The sequence below is a fragment of the Rhineura floridana genome, chromosome 14, assembly GCF_030035675.1.
Source record: "Rhineura floridana isolate rRhiFlo1 chromosome 14, rRhiFlo1.hap2, whole genome shotgun sequence".
Lineage (NCBI taxonomy): Eukaryota > Metazoa > Chordata > Lepidosauria > Squamata > Rhineuridae > Rhineura > Rhineura floridana.
The window spans coordinates 937,069-956,440 of record NC_084493.1 but is presented as its reverse complement, the minus strand read 5'-3'; the positions used below and the strand labels follow the sequence as shown (position 1 = coordinate 956,440).

At 47.3% G+C, this 19,372-nt stretch overlaps 1 protein-coding gene across 4 annotated transcripts in view; it reads left to right on the top strand.

Annotated features, from left to right (window-relative positions):
* FRMD5 (FERM domain containing 5) overlaps positions 1-19,372 on the top strand; it is a 121,771-nt gene that overhangs the window by 95,702 nt on the left and 6,697 nt on the right. For 3 of the 4 annotated variants that reach the window (XM_061594769.1, XM_061594768.1, XM_061594765.1), the window contains exons 7-13: positions 2,264-2,351; positions 8,595-8,683; positions 13,256-13,319; positions 13,922-14,013; positions 16,463-16,537; positions 17,125-17,193; positions 17,681-17,787. In XM_061594769.1, coding sequence (XP_061450753.1) covers positions 2,264-2,351; positions 8,595-8,683; positions 13,256-13,319; positions 13,922-14,013; positions 16,463-16,537; positions 17,125-17,193; positions 17,681-17,787 — 584 coding nt within the window. The remainder of the gene's footprint in view (positions 1-2,263; positions 2,352-8,594; positions 8,684-13,255; positions 13,320-13,921; positions 14,014-16,462; positions 16,538-17,124; positions 17,194-17,680; positions 17,788-19,372) is intronic. The other variant, XM_061594766.1, reaches the window with a different exon arrangement.

Genomic DNA, 19,372 nt, shown 5'->3' with positions numbered 1-19,372 from the left:
GAGACATCTTGAACCTTGGGAGAATTAACTGAAGGGGGCCTTGGAGAAGTGTTTGTAAAGAGCAGCATGATATCGCTGGGTCCTTTTGGAGGGTTTTACCCCCACTCTGTATGCTTTCATTTCGGGGTCTTGGATAAACTGGATGTGATGAGAGGCAGCTTCTGGACAGTTGCTATTTTGTGGGTGGGATTCAATCGCGTATCCACCAACTAACGTTGTTCAGTTAAAGTGGATTTGGCATTCTGGTGCAACAAACCTGATTCTCCCCTAAAAACACCAAAATGGACTTTTTGAGACATGGAAAGGGAGAAGGAGATGCCCTGGAACGCGTGGGATTAACAGCAAGATTGGGTGGCATCATATAATCTCTAAACAAACGAACCTCCCTGCAGACTTTGTGTAGACCACTGTTCTTCAACCTTTGGTCCCCAGATGTTGTTGGACTACAACTCCCATCATCCTTGGCCATTGGCTGAGCAGGCTGGGGATGATGGGAGTTGTAGTCCAACAACATCTGGGGACCGAAGGTTGAAGAGTAGTGGTGTAAACACACAAATGCTCAATGAACAAGTTGTCTGGAAGCAACCACAGCCTAGCTACTCTAGCTTCAGTGCTGGGACTAAATGCACCCGAAAACACGCCATGACTCAGAGTCAGTCGTCTGCCATTATTTACCAGCCAAATGAACAGCAGGGGCTCAGCATATACTGATTATATACAGAATATGATAATGGGCCGGATGAGGGCTTGCAAAGTGAGACTCAACTGAGGCAAGACAGCAGTGCTCCTGGACAGGAAGGAGACAGACGACTCTGGAATAGGGAGTCAGCCTGTTCTGGATGGGGTAGGACTCCCTTTAAAAAATCAGGTTTGCAGGCATTAGAAGAGCTTGCTGGATCAGTCTGGAGTTGATGCTGGACTCTGCTTGACACCTGTGGCAGCCATGGCCAGGAGTCTTGTTGGCCAGCTGTGCCCACTGGCTACCTGGCTTCAGTAGCATGCCTTAATTACATCCAGGCTGGATTATTGCACTGGGGTCCACACGGGGCTTCTTCTGAGGAGTCTTTGGAAGTTTCAGTCGGCCCAAAATGCAGCTGCAAGGCTGCTGGTGGGCACTTGGCCTTGGGATCATGTTGCATTGATCCTGCAGTAGCTGCCCTGGTTACCCGTTTGCTTCAGGGTGCAGTTCAAAGTGTTGGTGACTACCTTTAAAGCCCTAAATAGCTGAGGTCAAAGGTACCTCAGAGACCATGTCCTTCCATTATCCTCCTGCTTGTTTCACAAGATCAGAAGGAGAAGCCCTTCTCTGTGTCCCATCTAGGGTGGAGGTGAGTTTGAGGGGAATGAGAGACGGTGAGGGTCTTTTTAGTGGCTGCACCCAGACTATGCAATGCCTTGCCCAGGACCAGCCCTGCCAGGCAGCTGCCTGAGGTGGCAGATGCTGGATGGGGGGAGAGCAGTGAGGAGGGGCAGTCTGCCTGGCCATTCCTCCCAAGCTGTTCTCCTGGCCATTCTCTTGGGTGGAAATTGTGTATTTATTAGAGTTATTAATTGCCATATCCCGAAGCCTCTAGATGACATACAGTAAACCAGTGTTCTTCAATCTTAGGAACCAGATGTTGTTGCACTACAAGTCCCGTCACCCCCAGCCAACTTAGACAATGGTCAGAGGGGATGGGAGCTGCAGTCCAGCCACATCTGGGGACCAGGGTTGAAGAACACTGCAGTAAATGGTCCAAAATAGTAAACACAACAATTAAGAAATAGAAATAGAAAGACATCTAAGATGTTTTATCAATAAAACTAGCCCAGTTTGCAGGCGCATTGTCACCAGGTAGATAGATGCTTAGCCCAGGGGAGACTTAGATGCCCAACCGGCCTGGATTCGTTACAGCCAGGCCCAGCAGCCCGTGACCCCTTTCTCTGCCTGAGTCTCTTCCGATGCACCGTGGAAGCCAAGGATTGTGGGCAGACAAGGCAGGAAGGAGAGAGGCAGGGACCCCGTCGGGAACCCATGCCAGCAGCATGGGACTGGCTTCGGTTCAACCGTGCTCTTTCTTCTTGATACATAGTGCCTTTACCAGCTGCATGACAGGCAGAAATTCAACAGGCATGGCATCTCTGTGATGGGAACTGATGGAGATGGTTTTGCCAGCTCTTTGTCTATGATTTCTTCCTTCTATAAACAGGCACCCCTCAACCCTTAATGAAAACTGGGAATGTGTTGATTCAAACTGATTGTCCCTGTTTCTCTCTCTTCCAGTGGTCAGACACCAGCTACTTCGGAATTAAACTTTTTACGAAAAGCCCAGACCTTGGAGACCTATGGAGTTGACCCACATCCATGTAAGGTATACACCAGCACACTCCGCTGAAGCTCTTTCTTGACTTAAGCAGATGTCTGTTAGGATTTCTGTAGCCACTGAAGTCGGTCATGATGAAATCTACCTGGAGCTGTTTTCTAGAAAGAAACGAGAGGGAGTGGCTGTTTCCAGGACTTGCCGGCTGAGAATCCGATCAGCCAGTAAAACTGGCCACAGCCTGGTGGTGGAGCCATCTTCCTCTGAGGTGTGGCCGCTCCCCGGCTGGCTAAGCCCCCAGTCTGCCCCGAGCAGCTGGGATGAGTTGGGCCTGACTGTGTCCAGTGCACCTGTCTCTGGCCTCCTGTGGGCTGGCTCGCACGTTGGAAAGGCAGATGGGGAGCCAAATGCGGCCCTCCTGGCATCTCTGGCTGGCCCCTGGGACTCTCCCAGGCCACACCCCTCCCTGGCCCTGCTCCACACTCTCCTCAGCTGCCTTTGCCGGGCTGGGTCCTCGAATGGTGATCACCCCTCCTGCTACCCTGGGTGGAGAGACTGGAGTGAGTGTGGAGAAAACGACTTTCCTGTGGCTGGAATGTCACCCACTCCACAAAGGTAAAACCATCACAGTTTTGTCTCTGGCACTGCCTGCTTTTTGCATCTGGCCCCTAGAAGGTTGCCCACAAAAGCAAGGTGGCCCTCAGACTGCCTCTGCCCTGCCTGCCAGTGCTGTAAGTTGTCTAAGCATCAGGTCGTTTATCTGGCTATCTTTCTCAGGTTGCAATGCCGGGCCTGTCGATATCATATCTTCAGCTGCAGCCAGTTCAGAGGCTAGATCCTGAAAAAGGTTTCCTGCTCCTGTTCTGAAGCTGCTCCGTGTGATATTTCCTGAGTTGCTCTCAGCTGTGCACATGTCTCCTGCAGTCACATGAAAGAGGCAGAGTGGCAAGGAGCTCATTCACCGATGGGGCCACAGCTCCCTTGCAGCAATTTCTGTGATCGTGGGAGCCCATTTTCAAGGGCTGTGATCATGGAAGGTCACCCCTGGGAAATCTGTTTAGGGTCACACATATTACATCCTCCATGCAACTATACGCCAAGGCTTATGCATCAATGTGCTGCTGATCTGAATGTTCTGTCCTTGCACCAACCAGCTCCATCAACTGAACTGGGAGTATTAACTGATGATGAAGCCGCCGGGAGGGCAGTGTTGCTTTCCAGGCTGCTTGCTATCCTGGCCCGCTTTCCCCTTTTGGTTTCAGCAGCTGAGCTACTAGCAGTTGTGTCTGTGCGTGCTCAGCTTTCAAAAGGGTGAAGGTAGTTCTTGCCCGCGTTTTACATTTTGCCCTCTCAGTTGCAAGCCACGTTGCTCATCTCCCAGCAGGCTGTCAGAACATCAACAGAACACAGCAAGATTCAGAAGGCCCTGCCCCGGTCAGCTGTTGCTCTGAAATAAAAGAGGCTATTGGCCCTTGGGGGCCAGAAAAGAGTCAGACTGGAGAGAGGCTGCTGCTCTGGAAACCTCATCATCAGCTGCAGCTATATGACTGATCAGGCTCCTACATGCTGTGTCTGAAGCATAAACCTGTTGCTTTAAAAAAATTTACTTAAGCAGTTTTATATCCCTTGCCCACTACCTAGATGTCGTTAGCAACAAAACATCAATTAAAAAGTTTCAAAAAACAATTAAGCCAATTGGAAAAAACAAGCTAGATGCAGCCTGGATGGTGATAAAGACAAAACAACTAACCAGAGAGAACAGACAATACTTGTGCTTCCAACAGATGAAAAAAGAACAAGACACCAAGAATTCAGACTGGCAAGGAAGGTGCCAGATGGGTCTCCTAGGGCAGGGAGTTGCAGAAACTGCTCACAGCCACAGAGAAGCCCCTTTCATGTGCTGCTGTTGAAAGTGCCACAGACACAGTTGGGGGCATGCAAAAGCGTTTGGGGCAGGCCGGTTGACATGGGAGGGCACAGCTCCTCGGGTATTTCGGTCTCACCATTTAGGGATTTAAAGAGAATCCTGCCAGCGCCTGAAGTGAGCCCAGGAATGAATCGGTAGCCAGTGCAAGTGGAGTGAGGAGGAGCCTAATGCTCCAGAGGACTAGCCCTGCTCAAGACCCACCAGCATTTTGAATCAACTGCAGTTTCCAAACCCTGTTCAAGGGCAGCCTCCCCAGGACACACTGCAGGAGTCTAAATGAGAAGGAACCGAGGCGCCTGTCACCCTAGCCGGAGCTGCTTCCTCTCGAAATGGGTGCCGCTGACACACCAGCCTAAGCGAAGCAAAGGTGGAGGGCACCAGCCTGGGGAAGGCTCCTTTAATGGGTGGCGGCAGCAAGCCTAACCCTTGGCCTGTCCATGGCAATGGAGGTGTAAGGAGTGCCTACCCAGCACAAAACACCAATGCCAGCGTGTGACCTGCCAAATGAAGGAGGCCTACCTGAGACTGGCCCCTGGTTGGTTTGGAGGCCATAGGAGGCTGAGCAAATCCCTCGGTCCACCTAGCTCAGTATTGCCTACACTGAGTGGCAGTGGCTGTCCACGGCTTCAGGCAGGGGTCTTTCTTTCCCAGCCCTACCAAGGGAAGCCAGGGACTGACCTTGGGACAGCCTGCATGCACAGCAGATGCGCTGCCACTGAGCTGCGACCGTTTGCCTCTTCTTTGACTTGAGAGGAGATATATTTACTTTTTTGCCCGACATCAGGCGTTCAAGGCAGCCAGCAGTAAAGCCTAATTATTAGGATTATTTATTACATTTGTATACCGCCCCATAGCCGAAGCTCTCTGGGCGGTTTACAATTAAAAACATGAAAAACAAATATACAGATTTAAAAACACTTAAAAAAAACAATTTAAAGACATGTTACAATATGCAACCATTTCAGATACCACAGAATTACAGCTCAACAAAATGAGTCAATATCAGTCTGACAACAGAAGATTAACTATACCCTAAAGACAACAGCAACTGTACAAGGCTCTTTGCTTTCCCCTGGAGGATGCCACACCTCCCTTTCCACACTTCTGCCCTCCTAGGGCTGCCTTCATCTGCCAAAGAAATCACCAGTTCATTTAATTAGGCCGGAGCACATCAAAGCACTAATTTAGCCCCAGGGGGGCCTGGCAGGCATGTTTGTGAAAGGAGGCTGTGATTCAGCAGGGAGGGATTTTATGAATGCAAGGCAAGTGGAACGTGTTCTGCCATGATGGGAGAAGGAAGAGTCTTGGTGGGCTGTGTGCTTGAATGCAGTGAGCCCAAAGGATCGCCACCCACTCCTCCCACCCACCTCTGATCCTCAGCACACTGGTAGCTGTGCATTGGGCTAATTCCAGCATCATGTCGCTTCTCCCCCTCACACACACACCTTTTTCTTCTCCAGGGAGGAATTCACATGAAAAAGACAGATGAGTCAACTTCAAGAGGTCTAGATTTTCTGTTCATTTGTATTTCCATATTGGCCATAGATTACTAAGACACGAAAGAATGCAGCACATTAAATGACTGTTAACTGAACCCTGAACCCATCTCTTTACTGATTATTACAGTGGGCAGGAGATAGGTCAAGCAAAATGAGCTGTCATTATAATGATCATAGTAAGATTTTGCAACATGAAATTCAATCAAAGCTGCATAAGAATTGGATAATGCTGAACCATAAACTGCTGGCTTCAGCAATACTTTTTCACATCTGCTTGCTAACAAAAAGTTAATGTTTTGAAAGCCTGACCAATTTTCCTCACTTGACAGCAACTGGGGAAGAACTGTTTCTGTAACTGATATGTAAATCAGCATTTGGAAAGATAATATATAAGAGCCTCACTTGTTTCCATTACAAAAAGATCAGCAGGCATCTTATAGAAGATGGACACATCTTCGTTCAGAACAATTGCTGGTGCCAGATTAAACGTTAATCAACAAACAAACCTAGTGATGTACCAATTCTCATATCACAATTTATTTTAAGGATTTTGCCTTATTTATTTATTTATTTAAAATACTTATACCCCGCCCTTCTTCCGAGGAACTCAGGGCGGCTCACAATTAAAACAATAAACAATCAGAACAACCAATATACATGTTAAAAACAACTAAAAATAGATTAAATCAAAATAGATTAAAACTATAACATTTTCAGTTAAAAGCCCGCCTAAATAAAACAGTCTTCACCTGGGCGCGAAAGGATGATAGCGGGGAAGCCAACCGAACCTCACTAGGGAGGGAATTCCACAATCTAGGGGCAGCCATCAAAAAGGCCCTATTCTGTGTCTCAGCAAGAAGAACTTGCGAGAAAGATGGAATAGTAAGGAGGGCCTCACCGGATGATCTTAAAATCCAGACAGGTTCATAGAGGGAGACACGGTCTAACAGATAGCCTGGACCTAAGCCGTATAAGGCTTTATAGGTCAAAACCAGCACTTTGAATTGTGCCCGGAAACAGATTGGCAGCCAGTGGAGCTGGTATAGCAAAGGAGTAGTATGTTCTTTGAACCCAGCTCCAGTTAACATTCTGGCTGCCGCTCTTTGTACCAATTTAAGTTTCCGAGCAGTCTTCAAGGCAGCCCTACGTAGAGCGCGTTACAGTAGTCTAATCGGGATGTAACTAAGGCATGTGTTACCGTAGTCAAGTCTGACACGTCAAGGAACGGGCGCAGCTGGCGCACTAATCTTAATTGAGCGAAGGCACTCCCGGCCACAGCAGAGACCTGTGCCTCCAAGCTCAAAATCGAGTCCAGGAGTACTCCCAAGCTGCGAACTTGAGATTTCAGGGGGAGTGTAACCCTGTCCAGCACAAGTTGAATCCCTATTCCCTGATCCGCCCTCCAACTTACAAGGAGCACCTCTGTCTTGTCAGGATTTAGTTTCAACTTGTTCGTCCCCATCCAGTCCATCACTGATACCAGGCAGCGGTTTAGGACCTGGACGGCTTCCTTGGTTTCATTAGGTGGAAAGGAGGAATAGAGTTGGGTGTCATCCGCATATTGGTGACACCGAACCCCAAAACTCCGGATAACCTCTCCCAGCGGTTTCATGTAGATATTAAATAGTCTGGGGGACAGGACTGAACCCTGGGGGACCCCATAGGTTCTTAGTCTGTGACCTAACCACTCCCAGGGGGTCATGGCCTTGAGCCTGGAGTCAGAGGAGGAGAATGAGCTGGCCCATTCTGAGACTTTCTGTGCCACCAGCTGAAGAGCTGGATCAGGCTTCTGACACTGAGACCAAGGCTGGTGGTCGAGAACCCACTGAGCTTGGAGCTGACAGGAAGGAGTGCCTTCCTCTAAACATGAAGAACAAGGCGCCTCCCGCACATTCACGCTTGCTCAGTGGTGCAGGGAGTGTGTGTGTGGAGAGGCCATAGATAGATCTGTCCATCTGCAGGGCCAGAGGTTGATCCATCCTGCAAGCAAGAGGGCAGGCTCAGAAAGGGTGAGCTGGAGGCAATTTCTCTCACTCCAACAAAGGAGGAAGTTGCTCCCTAGAAGGTGGTCATACAAGGCTGGCCCTACCATGAGGCAGAGTGAGGCACCTACCTAGGATGGCAAATGCTGGGGGCCGGGGAGTGGGCACAGCCGGGTGTGCCACGTGGCCTGGTCTGCACACACAAGCGAGGCTTTATGTGCAGAGGAGGATGCTGTCACATTGCCAGCACTGGAGTGAGATTCTGCTGGCTTTTGTGCTTGGAATTGGGGACGGTGGCATCCTGTTCTTTGCCTCAGGTGGCAAAATCTCTGGGGATGGCCCTGAGTGCAGTGCACATACTGTTGCAACTACTGGCCTCCTTACCATTGTGCTTCATGGTTCCCAGCTACAGATTGCTCAGAATACAAGGGAGTTTACAACAAATTGTAACTATTAAATAGTTAGCAATTAGCTTGTCTCTTGTAGTGGTCAAGGGGATAGAATAGTACAGGGCAGCCTTTACTGGCTGAGGCTGGGGAGAGTCCCAGTCCAAACATCTGAAGGGCACCAGGTTGGGGAAGGTTTGGTGGGCAAACTTCTATGAAGGTTACACGCATCTTTGAAACAAGGGGTGCTTATCCAAACAGTTGAGGGTATTAACCCTCCAGATCTGCTAATGGGGTGGTGAGACACTTGCCACCCCTTCCAGTCTTGGAGAGATGAGTTTTCTGCTTTGCAACCTGATCCATATCTGTGCAGACAAAGAGCATTCTCACAACAAAGGCCTCCATGGGCTCATTCTTAAATCAGCCTCTGAGAGAGGAGGTTGTCTTGCAAACTTTGCTGGCCCTGCACCATTTGATGCGAAGCCTTTGCTCTCTTCCAGGACGTCTCTGGCAACGCTGCCTTTTTGGCCTTCACCCCCTTTGGGTTTGTTGTGCTGCAGGGAAACAAGCAAGTCCACTTCATCAAATGGTGAGCTCTGTTCTGAGAACTGGACTTCTATGGTGACATTGGGGCGGGGGGCTTTCCCAAACATCACCCTGTTGCCCCTTATACCCCCCCCCCTGGTTCAGAACGGAGATCTGTTGACCAAGACTTTTCTGACCTCCATTCCATCTGGCTTGGCGTCCCTCTTTCACTCTGCCCTGTCCTTTTTTGTTCATAGACCAGAGGCCTTCACAACAAAGTAATGGGAGATAATCAGTGATAGTCCTCCTCAGAGTAGACCCATTGAAGTTAATGGACATGACTAGCTTAGGTTCATTCGTTTCAGTGGGTCTGCTCTGAGTAGGACTTAATTCAGGGGTTGCCAACCTTTTTGGAGCAGAGGGCACCTATCAAATTTTGAGGGAGTGTTGGGGGTTCCAGTCACAAAATTGCTGTCATGGGGGCATGGCATAACACAAAATTAAAGAGTAGTCATGGTGAATATTTCCCATAATTGTATTTCCATATGAGAAAAGGCTTGACCTGTTGAATTTCTGCCTGCTATACAGGTGTTAAAGGCATAAGAACCCCATTTTTTCCCCAATGCCAATCCTAAATCAAAGCCTAGGCTACCATCCTGTATCCGCTTAACTGGGAATAAGCCTCATTAAACACAAACAGAGGTACTTTTGAGTAGACATGTATACCATTGTACTGTAAGTTAACTATACAGTGCATTCTTCATGAGTCTCTGGTCAAGTTGAGTCGAGTCAAAGCCGTGTCATGGCTGAAGAAACTGTGGCAGATGACTGGTATTGGCTGTGCTTGTAAGAGATTCCAGAAACAGAAATGTCAGAACAGCCGTGTCTATAGTATGAGGGGGCTCTCGTGAGGACACTGAGAAATGAAACCACAGAAGGACTATTTCCCCCAGCTGGGACTGTAGAAAGCACAGCAGTCCCAGTTCCTGCCACATGGAGCCAAGTGAAGGCGTACAGGGCTCGTTGTTGCGAGCAAGAATGGCTCTCTCTTCCAGCGACCGTGCGTCAATCTGCACGAACATCTCTGTGGTCAGGATCCCAGGAGGCATGGTGGAGTAGCTGGATGCTGTGGACTTCTGCAGTTGTTTTGATGGTGGTGCAGATGGAGCTGAAGGAACTGGGCAGTGGGGTCACTGGTTTCACCTTCAGGGAGAGAACTGCCAGTGTGGGCAACCAGAGGAAGTGGCTCTAGGCTGCATAAGCTTCTTGAACCTGTCTGCTTATAGGCTGAGCAGGTCTTGGAGAACGGGGTTGAGGTTTTTACAGCTGAGGCTGGCAGGTCAGGTATTGGGACAGAACCAGAATCACAGTTGCTAAAATCAAGGAGACATAGGCTGTTGCATGGTGTTGCCATTGGTGTGTGTGTGTTTTTGGGGGAGTCCTTTTCTTATTGGGGTTTCCTCTGGTGTGGCAGATGGGGCTGAAGAGGTGTGTTTCGGTCCCAGAGACCAATGTAGAGCTCTTTTACTAACCTGGAGCCTTCCAGATGTGTTGGACTACAACTCCCATCAGTCCTAGCTGCATGGCCATGCTGGTTGGGACTGATGGAAATTGTAGCCCAAAACATCTGGAAGGTACCAGGTTGGGGAAGGCTGGGGTAGAGGCTTGTTTCAGGGCTAAAGCCTTAGAAGCTGGACAAACATTTGGGTTCACCAAGACAGTTGAGGAGGGGACTATCAAGGTGAGAATTATAGGAGGGTTGGATGCCAGATAGACATTTCTTGGATTCCTTCGGATCTGCTTCCAATGCCCTAACAGACCTTTATTGAAGGGTGCTTGCTTTGGAAACTTGTGGCCCTGGACCCAATGCTCTGTGCTCTTCTTCCAAATACATCAGGCTGCCTGCACTGGACCCTTTCTGAAATGTGGCATATGAAGGGATGAAGGAAACAGCTGTGCCCGACATGGGTGGAAAATAGAAATTTCTAAATGATGAGATCCATGGGGGCAAGCTAAACAACAACTGGAAAGGAAAAAAGAAAGATAGCCTAGCTATGCAAGAGTGCCGTGATCAGGAGAGATGTCCCTTTGGAGACTTCTCCCAAAGAGGCTGCTTTTGTGAAGGTCAGAAGAGATCTGGGTAGGAACGTGCTTTCCTTGTCCATCAAGGCACACGCAGAGAGTCACAGCTCTCCTCTTTGCAGCAGGGTGGGGGTGGGGAGGAGCCCCCTAGCTAGAGCTCTAGAGTGCTCCTGGATAATGCCTTGAATAACTTGACATTTATTTCAACTCTGGGCCAAACTAGACATGGTGCCATTTACACAACAGCAACTGCATGAATGAATGGTTTTTTTTGAGAGTATAAATTGCAGGAAGGGAGCATGTGATTTGTATCAGGAGTCTGCCAAGAGGGTTTTTGTTGTCGTTATGTGCCTTCAAGTCGATTATGACTTATGGCGACCCTATGAATCAGCGGCCTCCAAGAGGAGAGCGTGGGGGGCTTTAAAGCCTGTGCCCCACTCTATGGTTCCAATCTGGATCAGCCCCCTCCCCTTATCTTCTTTCATTGGAAAGGAAAGCTCATGTTGGCACTGAGCAAGTATGACCCCCCCCTTTAAATCCATGTCAGGACCACAGCAGCGCAAAGGGCTAAAGCCCCCTAACCCTGTCCCTCTTGTCTATTGCATAACTCCACTCTAAAGTCACATTCACGTGATTGCCAGTTGTGTGACTGCAGTCACGCCTAGCTTGGCTAATTGTGGCAATTCCTGCCAATACTGGGGTGGGATGGGTGGGGGTTTGCTGGTGGCCAGGGAGATCACAATACAGCTAGTGATGGTTGCTGGACACTTTGTTCAAGGACAAGCAGTTAGTATGCAACACTTGGGACATCTGCCCAATATGCATTTTATTAACATCACATTGTTGCTCTGGGAGCCATTTCAAGTGGACAATTTTTAGAAGCAATTTTTGGTATTTTGAAAGAAAGCCCAAATCCTATCAAGCCCGATTGCTCTTTTTGCCCCAGTCTTTCCCCCATTATCCTTCTGAGCAGTGTTCTACCTTGGGTAAAGATTGTGGACATGGCATTTTAGCTGTTGAATGGAATGTGTTTTGGTAGAGACGGGCACAGCCAAAGGAATGTTTCCTACTTATTAAAAGCGTATTGTGTTTCTCTAAGAAAGTTCCTGACAATTGTGGACATGATCAATGGGTTCTAAAGTCCTGAGTTGCCCAGACTTTTATCTTTGAAATTGTCAGTGGCTGTTACCAAAAAAGTTGTTTACTTGTCAGGGTCAAGTTTCTCTGGTTACAAAGGACAAAGCACCCCCGCGCCTTCCTTGTACCCCAAACTGGACCAAAGGAGCATTCCTGGGAGAGGCACAGTGATTAGCAATATTGTTAATTTCCTCAGATTTTTCTGTAGCACTTTTAATAGGCAAAATGCTTCAGAATATTCAGCTTCTATCCGTGCAATTCACAAGACAAATGGTTTACCTATTAGTGCTGATGTCTTTGTGAATCACTTTTCACCTGGGCCTCAAGCCTTAACTCTTGCCATACAAAAATGGGCACAAGGTGATGATGCAACATTCTCATTCCTGCCCTCCTCCTATGAGATTTGTATTTCCTCTACCTAATAAGAAGGCATGATCCATGAGGGTTGATGTAGACATCTCATAGCTAATCGGATAATCCCCGTCCCAGTCCAAAAAGCCCTTGTGGATTCTCCGTGCTGAATGACCTCTACTGCCATTCCCCATGCAGAAAAGAATGCAGTTCTTAGCTGCCGTCAGAGGCTTCTCCCATCTCCAGTAGTGTTTTATCACAAGGACCATGACTACCTTCCTCCTTCCCCCCGCCCCCGGGGCACAAGCAGAACTGTGATCAGTCCATCCAATATACAGTTAGCTTCTTCTCTTGCCTTGTATTGTATCCCGTTGTTGATGTATCCCAGTATCCTGTTTGCCTTTTTTACTGCAGCCACACAATGGGCTGATGGCTTCAAGGATTTTTCTACAATAACCCCTAAACCCCTTTCCTGGTCAGTACGCTGCATGACTCTTCCATGTAATCTGTACTCTCAATATTTGGTTTGTTGCCCCCCCCAATGTATTATTTTGTACATTTGTCTGCATTGTCCATGTTATTGGCAGTCACTTAAAAGACCCCAGACCCTGCTCCAGACTTGGTCGCATTGTTGCTCATTCTTTGCTGTTATCTCAGATTTTGGCCTCATCAGCTGTGTGGTTATCTTACATTTTATATTCTCATCCAGATATGCACCTATGTTATAAGCAAAGGTGGCTCCTGGACACCCCCCCACTTAATACTCACTCTGTATGCTGAGATTTCTCCCCCACCTCAGCCGCTATTTTTGAGCCAGGAGTCCTCTTCTCTCACCGTATTACACTTTGGATGAACTGCAAATGTTGGACTTGAAACTCCTGCAACTGCTGTCCTTAAAACATTTTGTTTCTTAACTTTGCGTTTCATGCAAACAATTTGGTTTAAATTTCTGCATCTTGCCTGGAACCTATTCCACGCTGTGTGTAGGCTCTGCATTTGTAATGCTGTACGGTGGGAGATGGGCTGAGTCCACTCGGTTTACACAAGTGCTTCTTTGTGCTTGTAGGAATGAAGTGGCAAAAATGAAATTTGAAGGCAAGACATTCTATTTATATGTAAGTCAGAAAGAGGTGAGTACCTTCTGCTGTCATACCTGTGCAGGTATAGTTGTTGCCTCTGTTTCAAGACAGATGTAATGTTTAGTAGCATGGCTCTATTCCTGCCTATGATCTATCCTAAAGCAGCACGTATTATGAGAGGCATTGATGGGTTTAGGTGTGTCTAATTTAAATACTTAGACAAACGTCTTATTAGGGATTGTGAAGTCTTGTCAGGTGCATTTGGAAATGTTGCATAGCTCTGACATAGTTTCTGGCAGTGGAGACAAAACCAGCAGAGTCTTCTATGCCGGGCACCTCACACATAACATTACAACCCCATCTGCTACTCATACCGCTCAAATAAAAACCGTGCCACTGCATCTGGTACGTCATTGCCATCCATGCTTGGCAGCTGCCAGGTTTTGTCCAGCGTTGTTTGATGCTGCTTACAGAGCTGCCAGGATTTATGAAAAACAAACCCATAGCCCCTTTTGTGTGGAAACTGGCTTGTGGTCTGGACTTCATTCAAAGACCATTAAGGGTATTTGCATTCAAAGCTAGCTTGTCACATATGCTATCTGGGAACCAAGCTTGTGAATTAACCTTTTGGATTTTTTCTGGGCTTTCTGTAGGAAAAGAAAATTGTTCTGACTTACTTTGCTCCAACTCCTGAAGCCTGCAAGCACCTCTGGAAATGCGGGATTGAAAATCAAGCCTTTTATAAGTAAGCATAAAATCAGTTTTCCCAGGATTATCTTTGTTTTTGGGTAGGTATGATCATTCACAGCAGCTGTTGTTTTGCATTTGGATTGCTCCTTCCTTTCTCTGCAAAAAACTCAACAAGGATACTTGCGGGAAGGGAGGCCCGTCTCAGTTCTGCCTGGGCATTCCCGTTTTTAGCTGCAGTCTGGAACTAGGACAAAGTGGAGCCTGACTGGGCTTTACAAAAACTTCTTAGTATCAGGAAGCAACTACACTACCAGTTTGTGAGAAGTGATTAAGAAATGATGGGCCAGCACCTGGCCAGCACCACTGTTGTGGGCTGCCTAGACATTTGTTGCCCTAAATGACATTTTTTCTGCACATCCATGCCAGTTGACAACCCTTCAAGGGTCAGATTTGACCATGGGAACTCCTGTTGCTGTTCCCTAAAATGAGTGCAAAGGCCCAAGAAAAGAGACAGTCTATGATATATTTCAGCTTTGGCTGTCCCAAAACTGAATGTTTTGGTCTCTCCCTATTATTTGATTAAAGACCCTCCGTGGCGCAGAGTGGTAAGCAGCGGTAACCCGAAGCTCTGCTCACGGCCGGAGTTCGATTCCAACGGAAGGAGGAAGTCGAATCTCCGGCGTGGTCGGTAAAATGAGTACCTGGCTCATGCTGGGGGGTAAAGAAAGGCCGGGGACGGAACTGGCAATCCCACCCCATATATATGGTCTGCCTAGTAAACGTCGCAAGACGTCACCCTAAGAGTCGGAAACGACTCGCACTATAAGTGCGGGGACACCTTTACCTTTTACCTATTATTTGATATTTTGCTTATAAAATAAAAGCCAACTTTTTCTGGTGTGCTTTTTTATTTGGTGGGCTGCAAGAAAATATGTGCTGCTTTGTTCTGTTTGGAAAAGCTGCAATCAGCCAGCCTCATATCTCATTACATTAACATGAAATGCAGCTGCGGTATTGCTTTACAAATCTTTTGCTTCTTTTCCAGATAAATAACAGCACTGGTAAACGGTCTTTCATTTATGCATCCCCAGAAAGCAGATGATGGATGCAATTAAGACTTTGTTTTAATTTTGATCCTCTCTACAGTGAACCAGCGTCTTCCCAAAGTGTAGCTATTAAAGGTTCTAGGCTGGAGGCAACCAGACAACCTGTTTATTGAGCATTCAGTCTGATTTGTTTGGGTGGTGGTGATGTCACCCACGTCACAGTTATCTCATACTTTCCGATCTTTTCCCCATCATTTTTCTTCTCACAAAAAATGTTGGCTTTTTTTTGTTCTTTAGAAAGAACAAATTTGTTATGCAAGAGCACAAAACCCACTTTAATTTCACAACCTAAATTTGCTTGTATACAACTGAATCGTACCCACATAATAGTGACAGTATGGAGGCGGCCTGAACCTGCAGCTAGCCACAAATGTCAAAAAGCAGTCCCAGTCCCAGTTATAAGGCATCTTCCTAGTGAATTAGCCCAATAATTATTGGAAGCATCAGCCCGTAACCCCCTGTGCATTCAGCCTAGTGGGTGGGCTGCACAGTGCCAGTCATTTATAGGCATAGAAGATTGGGCAGAATATGTTTTTCTAACTGATAATCTTCACTAAAATAACAGCCGACCATTCTTAAACCCCGGGTTATTTCCATAGCTGACGTCGCATAACTGTTCATACCTCAGTAGCTCCTTGAGCCCCATTTAGGGTTATGTCCTCTGTTTAGAAGGCTGTTCTCCATTCATAATAACCTGACTTTCAGATATAATTTCCAGGTTCTTCTCTGACCCTGATAAGCAGCTGCAGAAGCAGAGTGTGCCCTGATATGGGGTGAATTCAGGCTTCTTGAGCTGGTTTCTCACTGTCCAAAAGGTCCTTATTTAATTTTATTATTAACCTCTCTGATGGGCAGGTTTTTGAAGTTGCTTTACTGTTCCCAGTCAGTTCATGCCACTCTCTTCTGCAGCCAAAAGTCACCTTGTTATCTGGGCCATCAAGTTGAATTCCATGCAGAAGAGGCATTGCAGAGTGGCAACGAGTTCAGTTGCCCCGCCTTCTCTCTTTTACGTGTACTGTAACAGGAGAGGATGACGGCATGCTCTTCAGTAATGCAAGCCACTGCGTCCAACACATCATCCTCACTTTAACTTTGCCTTCTTTACAGACCATTTGCTCTGACTTAGAATGCAAAAAAGGAAAGTAGCAGCAGCTCCTGGAGGGGTGAAGATGCTGCGTTAAAACTACTTCCCTTGGTAATTGGCAGTAGTGAAGTGAGTAGAGTGTGGGTGCTTGAGAACTGGGAATGGTCTATCTGCCCACAGCAGTTGTCTTGGCATCATTTCAATGCAGTCTGCTTGCTCAGTGCTTTCAAAACCCAACTGACAGACAGTCTGGACTACGACTAAATGAGCTGCCCCACATTGGGCTTTTTGCCAACATCTGTTTCGTGTTTCAGGTTGGAGAAGTCAAGTCAAGTTCGCACAGTATCCAGCAGTAACTTGTTTTTCAAAGGGAGTCGGTTCCGATACAGGTAAATAATGACCGTAAGTAGCAGTTACTGGATATATTCTTGGACGCTCCCTCTGGATGGTTTGAAGGGCAGGACTGTTTAGCTGTGTAAAAGTCTGATATAAAATTAAGGCTGTTCACTGTAAGGCTGCTTGTCTAATTAGAGGTGGTCCTGATATCATGCAGAGATTCAAGTTGTGCCTTCTACTTTTATTTTCAAGCGGGGTGCTTAGTTGTGTGTCAGAATGAAAGTGTGGGATGCATGGACAGTTCTTGTTGGGCTAAATTCTGCTTTCATGCATTCTACTGTAAAGCCAAGAGGCAAGGCCAATAATCTCCTGTGTTAGATGGCAATGAAATTGCTGCAGCCAATGGGAAACAGAACACATCACTTACAAGCAAAATAAAAAACTTGTAGAACCACCTATCCAGCACAAGTACTATACCACAAAGTAAGAGAGAAGTGTTGAATGTGCCTGCCAGGGAAAAGGGCTTCTTGTGCCTCAAGCAAGCATGATTTTGGTGACTAGAGCAGACAACAGTTGCTAGCAGAATCACAAAGGATGGTTTCCACTATTGTCACTGCTTCTGTCCTTCAAACACTTTCAGTGGCCGAGTTGCAAAAGAAGTGATGGAGTCTAGTGCCAAGATCAAGAGGGAGCCTCCGGAAATACACAGGTAAGGCTCAGTGCACAGCTCCAGAGACAGGCTGTGGGTTCACCCGTAAGACATGTTTGTCTTTATTTATTCTTTTAGCACTGAATGATTTGCTGCCACAGGATGGGCAAAGGTGTGGCCCTCCAGATGTTGCTGGACTGCAGCTCCTATCTTCCCTGACCACTGGGCATGCTGGCTGCTGCTGATGGCAGTCCATAACAGCATGGAGAAGGTCCCAGGTTCAGTCTCTAGGTTAGACTGGGAGTCTCCTTCCTGAAACCCTGGAGTGCGGCTGCCAGTCAGTGTAGACAAGGAATCAATGGTCTGATTCGGTATACGGCAGCTTCCTCTGGTCCACTTACGAACTCCATCAGGGATGCATGTTCCACTGCTACAGCTGCACTTTATGCAAGAAGCCATCTTCTAGGTTTGGTTAGTGATCTGAAGGAGAAGGCTTGCTTCTGACTATTGCATATCCAATGCCATTTTGTGTGCTTCCTTTCTGTAGGGCAGGATTGGTTCCCAGCCGTAGCTGCCCTTCCATCACTCATGGGCCACGGCTAAGCAGCGTCCCCAGAACTCGAAGGAGAGCTGTGCACATCTCTATCATGGAAGGTGAGCTCCGGATGCTGCAGCGGCGTCACACACCTTCACACAGCACCCTCTCTCTGTTGCAAACAAAATTTAGGGCACATTTTTACACTTTCTCAAGGCGTTACCAAAAAATGGCTGGTAGGATGGGCTCCACCCTCATCACTGGTCTTTAATCCTCTCTTAGGATGGAATTTTGACTCTATTTTGTGTAATTAGGCACTGGAAAAAAACATTTTGAATTTGTGCTTTCAATTTCAGCATTAACTAAGTAAACATTCAAGAATGGCAGGCTGCCCTTGGATCGTGCCCTTTTTATTATCTGCTGTGTCTCCCTCTTGTATTGTGGCTGAATCGGGAGTCAATCCACGTGTTTTATGGAAAGCAACGACAGGAGACTGTTTCAGATACACTTATGCTAATTGAAAGACTGACCGATTCCACAAATTATTATTGTGCCGCTGAGTATTTTAGAACACAGTGTGCTTGTTAAAACGCTTTGCCACCTGCATCTTAATCAGAGGAGACAAAATCTTTCATGAGATTGACCCTCTTAAGTTAAGTGAGATTTCTCACATGACTGCAGAATGATTTTTCCCTTCAGACACAGCACACCAGCTGAAGGGGCCCCTCTGGCAATCTTTTAGTAGTGATGATGTATAAAACATCAACTTTGCAACCTTTGTCCATATCAAGCTCCCACTGAGAAAATTTAAAGCGAGTCTGTATCAGGGTTACACCTGCTAAACAGAGTTCTGGAGTGTAATGTCTGAAATTGGGTCTGCAGTGTCAAAAGCAAAACCAGTGTGGGAAAGCCAGACCAGGCTGTTTCTCCGATGTACCGATTTAGGACGGCCATTTTCTGTAGTGTCCCAAAAGGTGCACAAAGGCTCTCATCTTCCCTGGCTGTGCTTGCTGAGGCTGAAGGGAGTTGGAATATAAAAACCTTCTAAGAGGGCCACAGCAGTCCCATCCCTCCTTACAGCTGATTCTCAGATTCAGCGTGGTCCTTTCGCTCTCACAGCTCTCCTCTTCCTCCCTCACACAGCAGTAGCTTCCCTCCCACCCTCCTGCCATCACGCAAAACCCACCTACCCTCTAGCTGCATCTCTCATTTGTTTTAAACTGTTGTAAATGTAGCATTTCAAATTGTTGTAACCCAATCTGGGCCCTTATGGTGAAGGGAGTTAGTGTGGCATTGCAGTTAGTTGTCGGACTGGGACCTGGAAGATCAGGGTCCAAATCCTCGATTGAGCATGAAGCTCACTGGGTGATCTTGGGCTACTCACTGTCTCTCATAGAATCATAGAGTTGGAAGGGGCCTACAAGGCCATCGAGTCCAACCCCCTGCTCAACGCAGGAATCCAAATCAAAGCATTACTGACAGATGGCTGTCCAGCTGCCTCTTGAAGGCCTCCAGTGTCGGAGAGCCCACTACCTCTCTAGTTAATTGGTTTCATTGTCGTATGGCTCTAACAGTTAGGAAGTTTTTCCTGCTGTCTCAACCTAACCTACCTCACAGGGTTGTTGTGAGGATAAAATTGGGAGAGGTGGAACCATGTTTGTACACCACCTTGAGCTCCTTGGAGGAAAGGTGGAATATAAATGT